At 35.1% G+C, this 13,501-nt stretch overlaps 1 protein-coding gene across 1 annotated transcript; it reads left to right on the forward strand.

Annotated features, from left to right (window-relative positions):
* The first annotated feature begins 433 nt into the window (after window positions 1-433).
* On the forward strand, window positions 434-5,430 carry hp (haptoglobin). Its single transcript, XM_032559885.1, has 4 exons — window positions 434-526; window positions 895-956; window positions 3,699-3,970; window positions 4,564-5,430. The coding sequence occupies exons 1-4, from the start codon at window positions 507-509 to the stop codon at window positions 5,116-5,118; spliced, it is 909 nt and encodes a 302-aa protein (XP_032415776.1). The 5' UTR covers window positions 434-506; the 3' UTR covers window positions 5,119-5,430.
* The last annotated feature ends 8,071 nt before the right edge of the window (window positions 5,431-13,501 follow it).

The raw sequence follows: 13,501 nt of genomic DNA on the forward strand, positions 1-13,501 counted from the left end.
CCTTATCGTCAGTAAATAGTGGAATGCACAGTAAGCTGCAATCTGTCATTTTCCTGTCTTTATTTTCAGTAAATTGTGATGCAAAACCATGATATAAATGGCACATAAGATTTTCAGTCTCTTTAACATGAACTAAAAGGAGGTGAACTAAATTTATAAAATAAAACAAGACAGAACCTTTCTTATTGCCCTGTTTTGTTGCTATATGCAACATGTTCTGATTCTTTATTTTACAAGAGAAGCTTGTATTGTTCATGAATTGCACTTTAAAAGTTTTATTGTATTTTCTTCTCATTCTGACAATTTAGAAACTATCAAACAGACCAAAGAACATGTTGCAAGATTTTGCTATTTAGCATCTCATTGCGAAATACTGGGAATCCTGTTTTCATGTGCCAAGCAGAAATTTCCAGATCAGTCTTTTATCTTTCAACAGATATAAATATCTCAGCACCAGAAATGCACAACGCACTGAAAAGGAGAGGCCACAACCATCACTGGAGAACATGCTCGCTGTCAACAAGGAGTAAGATTAAAATATTTATTGCTTTGCATCACAGAGGAAATCTGAAAGCAATTATCTTTATTTATAACATCAAAAGGCTTTGCAATTTAGATAAACATAATTCATAGAAAAGTGTAAACTGAGTTAAGAATATGCAAAAATTTTTGGAGATCTTGTGTAAAATAGTTTTTACAAAGCCAAATTTTAAATTCCCAGCAAAAATCTATTGCCTAAACAAGTTAAAATGATAATAATTAATAACCTTGATTTTTAAGTAGTTCATTTGTCAATACTTTTTTTTTTACATGTCTAGTTTTTTGTCTCAGTTGATCCAGATGAATAAATCCAGTAGATGTCTTCTTCTTAGTTGACTCTGTTGTCGTTTGAAGGTTTTTCCTTGCGCTGGTCCTCCTGGCCGCCGTCCTGGCAGAGGGAACAATCAGAGACTCAGGTAACGCAAACATTCACTGCTTAGCTCAGCGTTGACAAAGATCTAAAAATTGTATTTTATTATTTCTGTATTTATTTGTTTGGTAACAAAGTTTGTATGACCAAGATAGTTTAATCTATGAAAGTGCAGTTTACTGTTTACCTATGATTTGTGTTCACTTTGAAGGGTGGAAATATGTATGAAATATTTATCACAAACAAAAAAATCCTAGTAGAAATAAATGTAAGTGTTTTATAATTTATTCCTTACTGGAATAAATTATAGTTTATTCCAGTAAATTATAAATTGTAGTTATAAATTATAAATTATAGTTGACTATAACTATAAGCTCTTTCACGCACTTCTCTCATTCACACGCATACAGAGTTTATATAAAAAACTAAAGATAGATTGCAAAACGAATTACAGTCAATGAAATCTGTTTTTCATCTGCAGGTTTAGGATGTATTTCATCACGAGTTTGAAACTTTCTTTAAGTTTCAAAGTATATTTTTCTTACTTGAATTTTTCAGCACTGTTAAAGTATTAAATACTCTCATCATCCCCTAATATGCTTTAAGAACATACAGGATGTTAAAGGCTGTCCTAATTTTTTCACACTACTGTATCTTGCTTAATCCTGATATAAGTTGTTCCTCTTTTCTACCTTTTATTTATTTTGTTCCAGAGGTTTTCAGTAGTGTTTTTATTTCATTAGCTGGATCTGTTTCAGGTTTGGGTGCGTTCAAGACCAGGAGAAATGAGAGTTTTAAAAATGTCTCTCATTTGAGACAATAAATTTTGTCTTAAACTAGACAAGATTAGCCAGAGTGTTGTGAGCTTATTGTAACATTTAGTGCAAGAGGTGAAAGTAAAAGTGTTGCATGTGACTTGTTGATGTCTATTGTAAAATACATGATAGTCTACAGATTTGCTGACTTTCTTCAGTAGACTCTGAATTGGAGCTGGAGTTTTCTCTGTCAATTTTCTTTGCGGGATTTAAAAGATTCACATGCATAAAAAAAGTTATTCATAAATGAAAAGAGCAGGCAACACAATTTTAAAGAATTTAACTATTTAAAGTGACAGTGTGTAACTTTTTCAAAAATATGTTTTTTCCATATTCGTTAAAATTGTCACCATTTCTAGAGATATAATATTTTCGCAGATTATTCATCTTATGTTATGCTGTCAAAGCATGATAGTTATAACAAATATGTAACTTTATAATACTTTAAAGTCAAAAGGTGAATAAAAAAAAACTAATTATACAATCCTCCAAAACTTCAAAGGAAACGTGACTTTTGAAATTATTGAGTGTTGGTTTATTCATGTATTTATTAATGCCCTTGGCTATTAAAAAGACTTTTGATCATTCACCAAAGGAATAAACTACTGAAAATATTTCATTATAACCTAATAAATAATCAGTTTTAAAGAGAAAATCAGGACATGTTTTCGAAGAGTCCTGATCATTTAATCACAAAGTTTCAGTTCCATTAACAAAATGAATAGATGACTTGAAAAATCTTATTTCATAATGTTGCACATAGCAACATAATGCTTATGAAGACATCACACATTCTCTACAGACAGTAAAACTGATTGAGAGTAGAAGTTTAACTTCACCTTTGTACAAAATAAGATTTCTGATCAGATGATCCTGCTTAGCATCTTCAGTACCGATCAACTCCAATTCTGTCTCCTGCAGAATTTAATAGATTGTTTCATTCAAATATTTCTTTTATTTATCAACAAGAGTCTGAAAGGAAAACATTCAGATTCATTATTTTTCTTCAGAAAACAATCATTTAAATGCAGCAAAACCTACAATCTAGGTCAAGAAATATGGCTCAGCACACTGGGGACTTAGTGAAAAAGATTGCATCAGCTTCTAGTAGTATTAGGTGAGAAAAGAACCCACTCTTAAAATCTTGTTATGCATCAAGCTAATAAAGTGATTAATTTGTTTAATTGCGTGTAGGATGAAATCTTCTGCTTTGATTAAACTCACCAAGGAAGAACCAGTACAGATTTAATAATCCAGAGAAAATATTCAAGATGTTGCCATCACTTTGAAGAGACAATCACTTGAACCTCGATTATCCCAGTCACAGAAAGGAGAAGAGGATCAAACACACAGAGATGGGCTTTGTTTCTTCTTTTCTGTTTATGAAAAACAGAATGAAAGAATCAAAGCTTTTTCTTTGAAAGTTCAGACGATCTAATTAGAATAGAGATCCATGCGATAAATCACAAGCCAGGAGTTACGTCACTAACGATTACAACAGATAAAGCTTACGAAAAGCTAACATTTATTAGCTTTTTGTGGGGAGAGATATAGCTTCCCATCTCAAATATTATGGAAAATTTTAAATTGGTGAATAATTTACCTCTCATAGCAATATTTTTAGTATATTATATATTTATTTTTATAGCTGTTTCTTAAATTTTTGAGTCAAGTTCATTTTAGTTTTCTTTGCCCCATGGAGCTTAATTTTATTGTACTTGGACATCAATTGTTGTTCTTCAGATTTTTTTTTAGTTCTTCAATATTTTTTTATTTACTTTTTCTGACCTCTACCTCTGCCCCCTTTGGATTTTCCAGCCTATGCTTCATGAATGGGCCACCAAAAGATCAAGACATGTGATATTTTAACGTATCTCGTTTTTTATGAGAAAATGTTTTCAACTGGAAAACAAAATAAAATTATAACAATAAATTAGCTAAAAGTGGTTTTATATTTTCCCCTAAAAAATTAGGCTTCCTTCGTTTGAAGCGGATGGTTGGTGGGACGTTGGCCCCTCACGTTCCCTGGCAAGCCATGGTCTACCTGTCTGACAGCGTGTTGGATGGCGGGTATGCAGGCGGCGCTCTCATCTCCGACCGCTGGGTGTTGACGGCTGGAAGGAACCTCTTTATTAGAAAGAGTCGACAGGACACTCAGGGAAAAGATCCTGTCATCCCAAAAGTATATTTAGGAATCTCACAAAAGGCAGAAGCCGACGCCTCCAAAGAAGTCGCTGTAGACAAGGTGAGGAATTGGCTTCTTGTTACAAAAAAATGGCTTTAAATACTGATAAGGAGACATTTACTAAATGTCTGTCATTTTTGTGTTAGTTAATTTGAAAGGAAAATAGAAAACAAGGTATTATTGCCCTTCTTTTTATTTCATTACTGTGCCTATGTTGCATTTAAAATTTTTAGGAGCTGGAATAAAATTACTTTAGATTTTAAGCTCCAGGGTTAGTGAGACAAATGACATCCAGGAAGGATATATGAAGTGATTTATGAAAGGAAGAGAAACATTTTTGTATTTTCTTGCTTTGTTCTTTCATCTTTCTCAGTTCATAAACATGTTAGACTTTAATTTCTTTAGGCGTTCAAACCTTATTATAAAAAAACTTAATATAAAAGGAAAAATTCTTCTTATTTTGACTTGTTCAAAACTTATTCGCCTGGGAAAGTATTCAGAGTGAGACATTGCTTTAGGTAGCAAAGCTCAGTTTGTTTTGTTAGCTTTGGAATATGAGATTAAAGGACTTTTTATTACATTCTTTATAGAAAACAGCAAAAAAAAAAAAAAAGAGATTAAAAATAAGAGATATTTACATTCTCCTCCTGTAGGTTTTTCTTCATCCAGGCTTCCAGAATCAGACTGACTGGGACAACGATCTGGCTCTGATCAGACTTAAAGAGTCTGTAATCATGACTGATAAGATCACTGCAATCCCCATCCCAGAGAGAGGCCAGGACCTGGACACTGTTGTGGGCAGGTCAGGGGTCATCGCTGGCTGGGGCTGGGGGATCCACCTCACCCCTGCTACATCTCTCAAATACCTCGTTCTCCCTCTGGCTAATTACTCCGACTGCAAAGCAGAATACAACCGTACCACACACACCCCGAGTCTGGATGACAACATGTTCTGCACCAGACCCACAGAGCTTGAGGAAAACATTTGTTTTGGTGACGCGGGAGGAGCTCTGGCTGTCAGAGATGCTCAGTCTGGGGACGTGTACGCTGCAGGGATCCTCTCCTATGACAAATCCTGCAGCCGAAACAACTACGGCGTCTACATGAAGATTTCTTCATATTTACCTTGGATCCATAGAGTCATTAGAGGAGATACAGAGAAGTCGTCTGCTCTGCGCTCTGATGTAATGGCTAAAATGTACCGATAGCAGCCACAGAGCTTCAGGCTCTCTTGTTTTGATAGATGTTTCAAGAGAGAAATCATTGCAATGTATTGTGTCAGTAAATGGCTTTAATTCATGTCTGTAGATTAAATCTTGTGACAAGTGAAAACATTGGATTTGATTTACAGTCTTGTCACGAACCCACAGAGTGGTAAATAGGCCACACTAATAACGATTTTTTGGCCTTATTTCTAAGTTAGTTTTTATTTGACATATTTCTGAAATGAATTTCAGAAAGGGATATACACTGAAATATGTAAATTTACAGAGGCTACAGAAATGACAAACATAAATCCATCAGCTGCGTGCTTCTTGTGTGTATGCACTCTTGTGGGAAAAGTTGAAAGGAGAAGAGCGAAACATGTTTTTATATTTAGGTCAGAGCTTCTATTAATCTTTTGTGAAATGACCCAAGGGTCTGAATTTAAGAGCAAGGTTTGAAACAACCTATTTCGAGTTATTTAGGGGGGGAGAGAGTTGTGAAACTCACCAGTAATTTGTGTAAAGTCCCGCTGAAGTTGAAACCAGATATTTTATTAAAAAATAAAGACAGAGATGCTTCTCTTTCTTATCAAACGTAATGAGCCAAAGTGATTTGGCTCATCTGATCAGTTGGCCTCCTATGCACCTTCTTTTGGCGGACACCCGAACATGTAGCACACCAGGAACTAGCTACATGAAGGAACTCCAGGCCCTTTCTAGCCTGGAAAATATTTCAGAATCAAGTGTGAGTGGGATTTGAGATGACTCAAAAGCAGATATCACCTAAGTATTAGATGGTTTTATAATGATTAAATAAGGAAACAAAGAAAATCAGAGCAAAGAGGCAGCGTGAGAGCAGCAGAAAACCCCAGCAAAGAAAGCAGAGAGCTTTAATACTGTGGTTAATGGGTCTTTGATAAACAGAATGGAGAAGCTGAACACATACAGGTCTACTGACCAACAAAAAAAGACTAATATAAATATAAAACTATAAAATACACAACAGAACACAAGAAGGCACTTCAAAACTCAATGCAAATTAATGGGCAGAGAAAAATCTTAGAATAAAACAACAAAAATGATCTAAATACCAACACAGGTGAGGACCAATAACATAAACAGCTGTATATCCTGCTTACAGCCTAACCTTGAATAAGTTAAAGTCAACGGATGGGCAAACAGACAGATGGAAATGTGGCCTAATTGGTTAATAATCACATAATCTCTCCTGGATAGACAGAATATTCTATCTACAAAACACTTTGCATTTCATTTATAATTTAAATGTTGAGTATTAGATATTTTCCAGGCACATACTGTCAGTTTATAACATTATTAAGTAACTATGTTACCTACTTCAGTTGTTAAAACATGCTGTTTAAATCAAAAACAACTCAAATGAAATTTGACTGTGTTCACATGAGTCGATTCTTGGTTACATTCTGCACTGCAGCAGCTCCAAATGTTAAGACAACATTACATCATGGTGCTGCTGTCCATCGCTTGAAAGCAAAAGTTAACAATGAATTAAGAGGGTCCGACACGTTTCAGACCCTGTGGCTTTTGACTGCTGCCTTCAATACCACCACTTCAAAGATATTTCTGTCAGGCAGGTGTGTCCACTCTGCCATAAATAACAAAGTGTCTCAACAATAAATACCCAGAAAGGTGTTGTGATGACAGCTGCCCGTCCACTTCATACATTATGATTGGAGAAGATGAGGGCGAGAAAAAAAAGAAAAATCAAAGTGAGGACTGGTTCCGACCCGCTGGGTGATTTATTTCAGTTACATAAAGACAGACCAGCTTGGGGCATGAAGAAGCAGATGGTCGTCGTTGTTGTGAGTATTTCAGTCTGTTAATTACACCTCTGGATATTCAGACAACACACAGGAAAATGCTGCTGTCTCAGATTTATGAGACTGATAAAAAACATCATAATTACCAGAAGAAAATATGACTTTAGTTTATTCTTTATCACATCCTCAGCAAATGTTTTCTTTATTTACAAAAAGGCAAATTTGATGTATATCTTCTTTTAGGGTTTACTGCAGAATAGTTGAAATACCTTCTTTAAATTAATGTTCTAACATTTAATAATCCATTTGTAGTGCATTTTTTTATCAGTAAATATATCCAATGGGTAAATTAAGTTACAAACCTGTTTCTTCATCTCTGTCACTGTCCTGCTTGTTTTTGACGTCTGACCTGAGATGTCTTCCTGCCGTTTTTCGAAACTTTGCAGACTGAGTACATCTCTCGACTGTGCTGTGTTTCTGCTGGAACGTTTTGTGCAAAAGCCTTAATTAACTTGGAAATCCATTTCCTCTTTGAGTCCAAATTGTTCAGACTCTGCAGCTTCAAATGATGATTTCCCCTATTTTGTATTGAAAAGTGCTTTTATATTGGTATGCAAAGCTGTTTTGCTTCATAACAGTGTCTGTCTGCTTTGCAAACACATTAACTCTTCATTCTTATTCAACAATGTTTATTCCTGAGGAGTCACTGTAGCAGCCCTGAAGTTCAAAAGGTGCACTCGGCTAGTGCGTCCAGGAAGAACGCAGCTAGCTGCGAGATCTAATGTGATTTGCAGGACACATTGAAGCTGTTTTTCTCAGCTTCATTTTGTAACCGGCCACTTCTTTGCTTTTAAAACCTTTGCTGTATGTCAAAGGGCCGATCTTCTCCATTTGCAACCTGTCTCACTTTGCCTTGTTAAAAATAAAATCTCTTTTAGATTATGTTACTACAATTTCCGTGACCAATTCACTGTTTATCCATGAATTATAAATAGGGATTTGACATCAATATGTTATTATTTTCTAATAACAGACTGAATATCTAAATAGAAAATAGTCTGGATGTATGGAGCGCCTTTCCAGTCACACTGACCCCTCAAAGCAAACAGAAATAATTTTTCTAATTCTAGCTGCTCTGAAGCAAGAGATGTTTGGTTTCATTTAACTTCTGACAGTAAGAGAAAAAAAGATTTATGTGTTGTTTTTTTGTGTTTGTAAATGTCTGTTTTTGGTTGCATGATGACAGTAAAGAACATTCATTCAATAGGTACCAAAACGGATCATTTTATTAGAAGTTGCACACACATTCAATCCCACAGCAACGCCCCAGAAATGAAATGAATAAAAATATTAAAACTAAATAAGTCATTTTCAAATAAACCCAACAAAAATGTTAGCCTGCGATTTGAATGTTGTCATTTTCTGATAACAGACACAATTTATCCAACATGCTTAAAATCTGGGACAAGAAGAAAACAGAAGGTGGCTTTGAGATAGTTTCTGCAGCAGGCAGGCACTCATTGTGTTTCCTTTTTTTAGCCAAAGTTAAATTTGTGTACGTTTTTTTAAGCATTTCTGAAGCGCAGCACCAGAGGTTTTCCTCTATTGCTTCTGAAATATTAATGTTCTGTCAAAGCCTATTACTTTCTACCAGTCTGAGTGCATTCCTTTAAAGCACCGACTAAGGTCACAACACATGCAGAGTTGTTCTGCAATAGGAACCAGAACTTCAGACTTGTAAGCAGTGTGTGGAAAAAAAGATCTTTAGGTTTCTGCAAACATGTAGGTAGACCTTTAAGTTGTTGGCTTGTAGATTTACTGTGTGTGTTCACAAAATGCGTGTCATGAGTTCATGACAATCAGACTTGGAAGGCTTGATAAACTTCTTTTTTTTTTTTAACAAAACCAAAAACAATTATGTGAAAAGATTATTCCCATGTGTGAGAACCTATGTGAGGCTAAACAATGTTTTCACCAGCAAATCAGCTAACGATCAGGCTGTGTGATGTTCAATTATATAGGATAATTACACACAGGACTGATGTTTTCAGACCTTTTTTCATATTAATTATGATTTTTTTTATTCATACAGTTAATAAAAAACATATTTTTAAAAGTATCACAATCTATCAAATAAATAATTACAGATTTGTGAGTGAGATATTTTAAACATACATATCATAATTATACGAAACAATTAAAAATGTATCAATGTGTGTCAATAATTTGTCAAACACACAATGAATTTAATACAGAAATCATTAATTAAAACTGGAATTCATTACTTGTTAAAATATTTATTATTCCAGTATTTATTCTTTCTTTTTGTTTTTGCTAGAAATCATCATGAAATAATTGAAAGGATCAATATAGATTTTGAATTAAATCATGACATCTGATTGGCTAACCTGCACAGCAGTTCAACTGCAGACCAATCACCTTGCATTGATATCATTACTGTGTTACACTGGTTTTGATGGGAGGGCAGACAGATAAATTCATAAATTCACATTATTCTCCAAGTCAGGAACAGTAAATTTTGTAATATATATAAGACTGTTGCATTGTGGATGGATGAATTGATGGTATTTAAATGATTACCTGCTCTATATGTTCATTAATTTGATTACATATTTCTTCATTTAATTGCCCCATCACACATATAAAGAAAACATCAAGTACCAAAGTGATTGTGAAAAATGTTTACTCATTTCCCTTCATCAGAAGGTTCTGAACAAACTTTACTCATTGTAGTTATGGCTACCAGATAAGCAATAGCATTAAATGAGCTAATCATTAGGAATAAATGATTTGTGAATTAAAGTGTCCTTTAAGATGAAAAGTATATGTCAGGGGAAGGATACAAAAACATCTAAGTTACTGAGCTTCCTCTTGAGTTCAGTTAAATCCACTATCAAGAAATGGAGGGAATATAGAACCTGTCAATCTTCCTAGATCAGCCCGTCTTCACACGGAGTGACTGGTCAAGAAGGAGACTAGTGAGAGAGGACACCAGGATACCTATGACTAAAGTTACAAACTTCAGCTGCTGAGATGGAAGAGACAACAAATGTTGCCCTGTCAATGTCTTATGGGAGACCAGCAATGAGAAAGCCGCTGCAGAAAACTCAAATAAAGGCTCAACTAGAGTTTGCCAAAAAGCATTTCAATCTTAGCACATGATCTGACATTTGTGAAATGGCAATCTCTCTAAGGAAGCCCTTAGTGACTCAATGTGAACATTGTAGAAATCTCTGCTTCTGTGTAACAAGAAGAAACCTCCAACAGAACCAGGCTCAGGATGAAGAACCACCTGCCACGACCAGCTGTGGGTTTATTGGGAACATCAGTGACTCGACTTTACAGTATTTAACCATACAGTATTATTTGTGTGAACAAAATCTCACTTTCTATCTTGTTTCACCATGAGGACAAAGACAAATCCAGCTGTATCAGTAAAACAAATATATGTACATGATTCACAGCTTTAAAGTTCTGGGAAGTACTCAAAGTATGTGTAGACATTTTCAGTCAGGTGATTTCTAATCATATTGAGACTCACTAACACATTCCTCACATCTGTGAACAAATGTCTTTTTACTGTGAATAAAACAATTTGCTGCTAATTCCCATGTACGTCAATCCCTTTGAAATCTGGAGATTCACAGTGGTGAGATGACTCACTTAGATCTGTTAGTTTCTGACTCTGATGATGGAGCTGATGGGCTTTAAATGTGATGCAAATGCCAAGACTGTCACACCTTGTTCCTTCCAGAGGAAAACACCTGCTAGGACTCAGCTCAGAGCTCTTGGTCTCATTACCAGCTGCAGCACAGGGGGCAACAACAACACCTGTGACTCACTTATTACAGATTTCATTTTTCTTCAGCACCAAAAAAATTAGGAAGAAATGAATACAAAACTGCATTCGTCATAAATTATATGTTTATAGAGATAGACTAAACATATATATAAAAGAAAGACATTGTGAGTGAAAATTTGATAAGCAGATACAAAAATCATGATTTTTAGAAGGTATTCTTTGCACTTTAACATTGCAGTAAGAATGTGGTTTTATATCGCATGTTGTTTCCCACTTAAATGTTGCATAAAGAAGCCTTTTAGCGTGCTTGTATCTTAATAGACTGCAACAGTAAGAAATCTTCAATGTACACAGGTTTTCTCTGCAGTGTCTTGTGGTAGGTTGTCATGCTGCCAGATAACATCAAGATGGAAAAGGTCAGCCGGCTTTCAGCAGCAGCAGCGGCAGCGCTGTGGAGACGCTCCCCTCTTTTGATTCCCAACACCGGGACTATGACAGAAACAAAAAGGACTGGAGAAGTTCACCATCACCTGAGGCTCATTCTTACATGGACCAAAGATGAATTGTTTCAGACAGTCCCCCCGCTGGTGTCAGACATCACTCACATCAAGTTTTAGGTGTGGCTTTGATCTCAAGCATTCAGTATGTCAGTAGACCGTCTTATGTAAGGGACTCAAATATCTCCTCGGATTCGTAGCAGCCTGGGTGCTGCGAAGACTGAAACAGCGACAGAAAAAAATGAAGATCCAAATATGAAAACTTTAACTTATAATCACCTAAATCTTAAAATCACGAGGCTTTCGGAATCTATTTTCAGAAATGTAAGAGCTACGATTATCAGAGCTCCTCATACCTGTGATTATTATGGGCATGCTAACTATGATAACTATGCTGACTCTGTCAAAGGAAGGATGTATGTTGAAAACTAGATACGGCCAAAAATTTATCCCTGAGCTACTTAACCCTTTCATGCATAGTGGTCACTACAGTGGACAGCTATCTAAAAGCCATTTTCGTGTGCTTCCTGTGGATTTTTATGTTATAAATGCACACAGACCACTGAAGTGGACACTAATGCATCATAAAATATACCATCAACTACTGGCCATCAGCTGCAAATGCAAGAAATTATTTTTGTTAAATACAATATGGACGACAGACAAAAAAGCATGAGAACAGACCTGGTCCCTCCTTCTACTGTAGACGACTCTTGCAAGTAAAAAAAATATTGTGACATCCGATAACCCCTAAGGAACAATACTACTGATGTATTTTTCAAATAACAACTTTGTATTTGGACAAAATTACAATTGATCACATAAAAATAAAAAATAAAAAATAAATTATTTTTACAAAAAAAATTTCCTACCTTTTTTTATGCCTTAAGAAAAAAAAATTTTAAAATGGAAAAAAAATTCTGACACAAAGGATCATAATTCATGCATGAAAGGGTTAATAACTCAACTGAGCTTTTTAGAGTGAATAATTGTCATTCATGATCACAAATCTGTGGTAAATATGCATAATATATTCGGAGAAAAGTTCTTGATCACAAATCAAGACGATGTGAGAGAATGCCATAAGCTCCAGTTCCTAAGACTGAGTTTGCAACTGGGAGGCAATTTATCTACAAAATCCCAAAAGCATAAAAATTTGTAAAGATCTTTATGTGACAATGCATGAAATTTTCTTTATAAAATATTGAAAATAAACATATGTTGTACAAAGTAACAGAAGAACTTGATTGTGGAGCTTGGGCGCTGGACAGAGATCTGGCAACTACTTTCACATCAGGGTGTGAAAAAAGAGCAATAATAAGATTTCTTTCCCAGCAGCTGTCATGCTGTACAATTTTTCCAATAAAAAATTCTCACAGTGTTTTGTTGCCCAGTTAGCCTCTCTATTGGTTAGATTGTCACTGACCAGAGTTTGACAATTCTAGTTCTCTGAAAGATTTTCTTAGGATCTTTTTTTTTTTTTTTACCAAAGATCATCAAAATCTTTGCATCTAAAATGACTAAAATCAAGTTATATAGTAAATTAGCAATGAGCAGAACATTAATCTCTTCAACAGAAAGGAGAAAATAATATCTCTACCTCAAACTCTGAATAGGTTCTATTTGAACAAACAAGCATATTTACTGACTGATGTCCTTTGGAGAGATGAAACTAAAGGTGAGATGTTTGCTGCCTTCCAACCTCCTTCCCCTAAGCAAAATCTGAGACGTCTGAAGAAGTGTGACAACATTTCTCACACACTGGGATGTGTGAGTGAATATTAAAAGCTTGGAAGCAAATCATGAATGGGTGTGTGTTTGTTGGATGTTGGTATGACGACCCATCAGGCTTGTCAGCCTGATTAATCAACACACATTTAACAATTCTCAAATTGATTAGCAGCAGAGGGCTCCATGTGCTCGGATATGTTTTATTGACATAATTATACATTTTTCATAGAAAGCAGCCAAGGTGTCGACCTAAATGTATATTTTTAGGAATGTCCTAATTATATTTATTTTTTAATTCCCTCTTAAATACAATATCTGAATTATTAATTTACTTATTCTTTAAAAGGTAGGGGGGTTTGTTTGTCTTGTTTGTTTTTTTGGAGAAAAAAGCTGTAAACAACACACTGGTATTGTGGACCAGTGTCTGCACAATCCTTATGATGCTACATATTACTTTTTAAATAATTGAATGTCAATGTGTTGCATGCACATATGTAACACACACACAGACCCACCCCCACACGCATGCACAAGTG

Source organism: Xiphophorus hellerii, chromosome 4, assembly GCF_003331165.1.
Source record: "Xiphophorus hellerii strain 12219 chromosome 4, Xiphophorus_hellerii-4.1, whole genome shotgun sequence".
Taxonomy (NCBI): domain Eukaryota; kingdom Metazoa; phylum Chordata; class Actinopteri; order Cyprinodontiformes; family Poeciliidae; genus Xiphophorus; species Xiphophorus hellerii.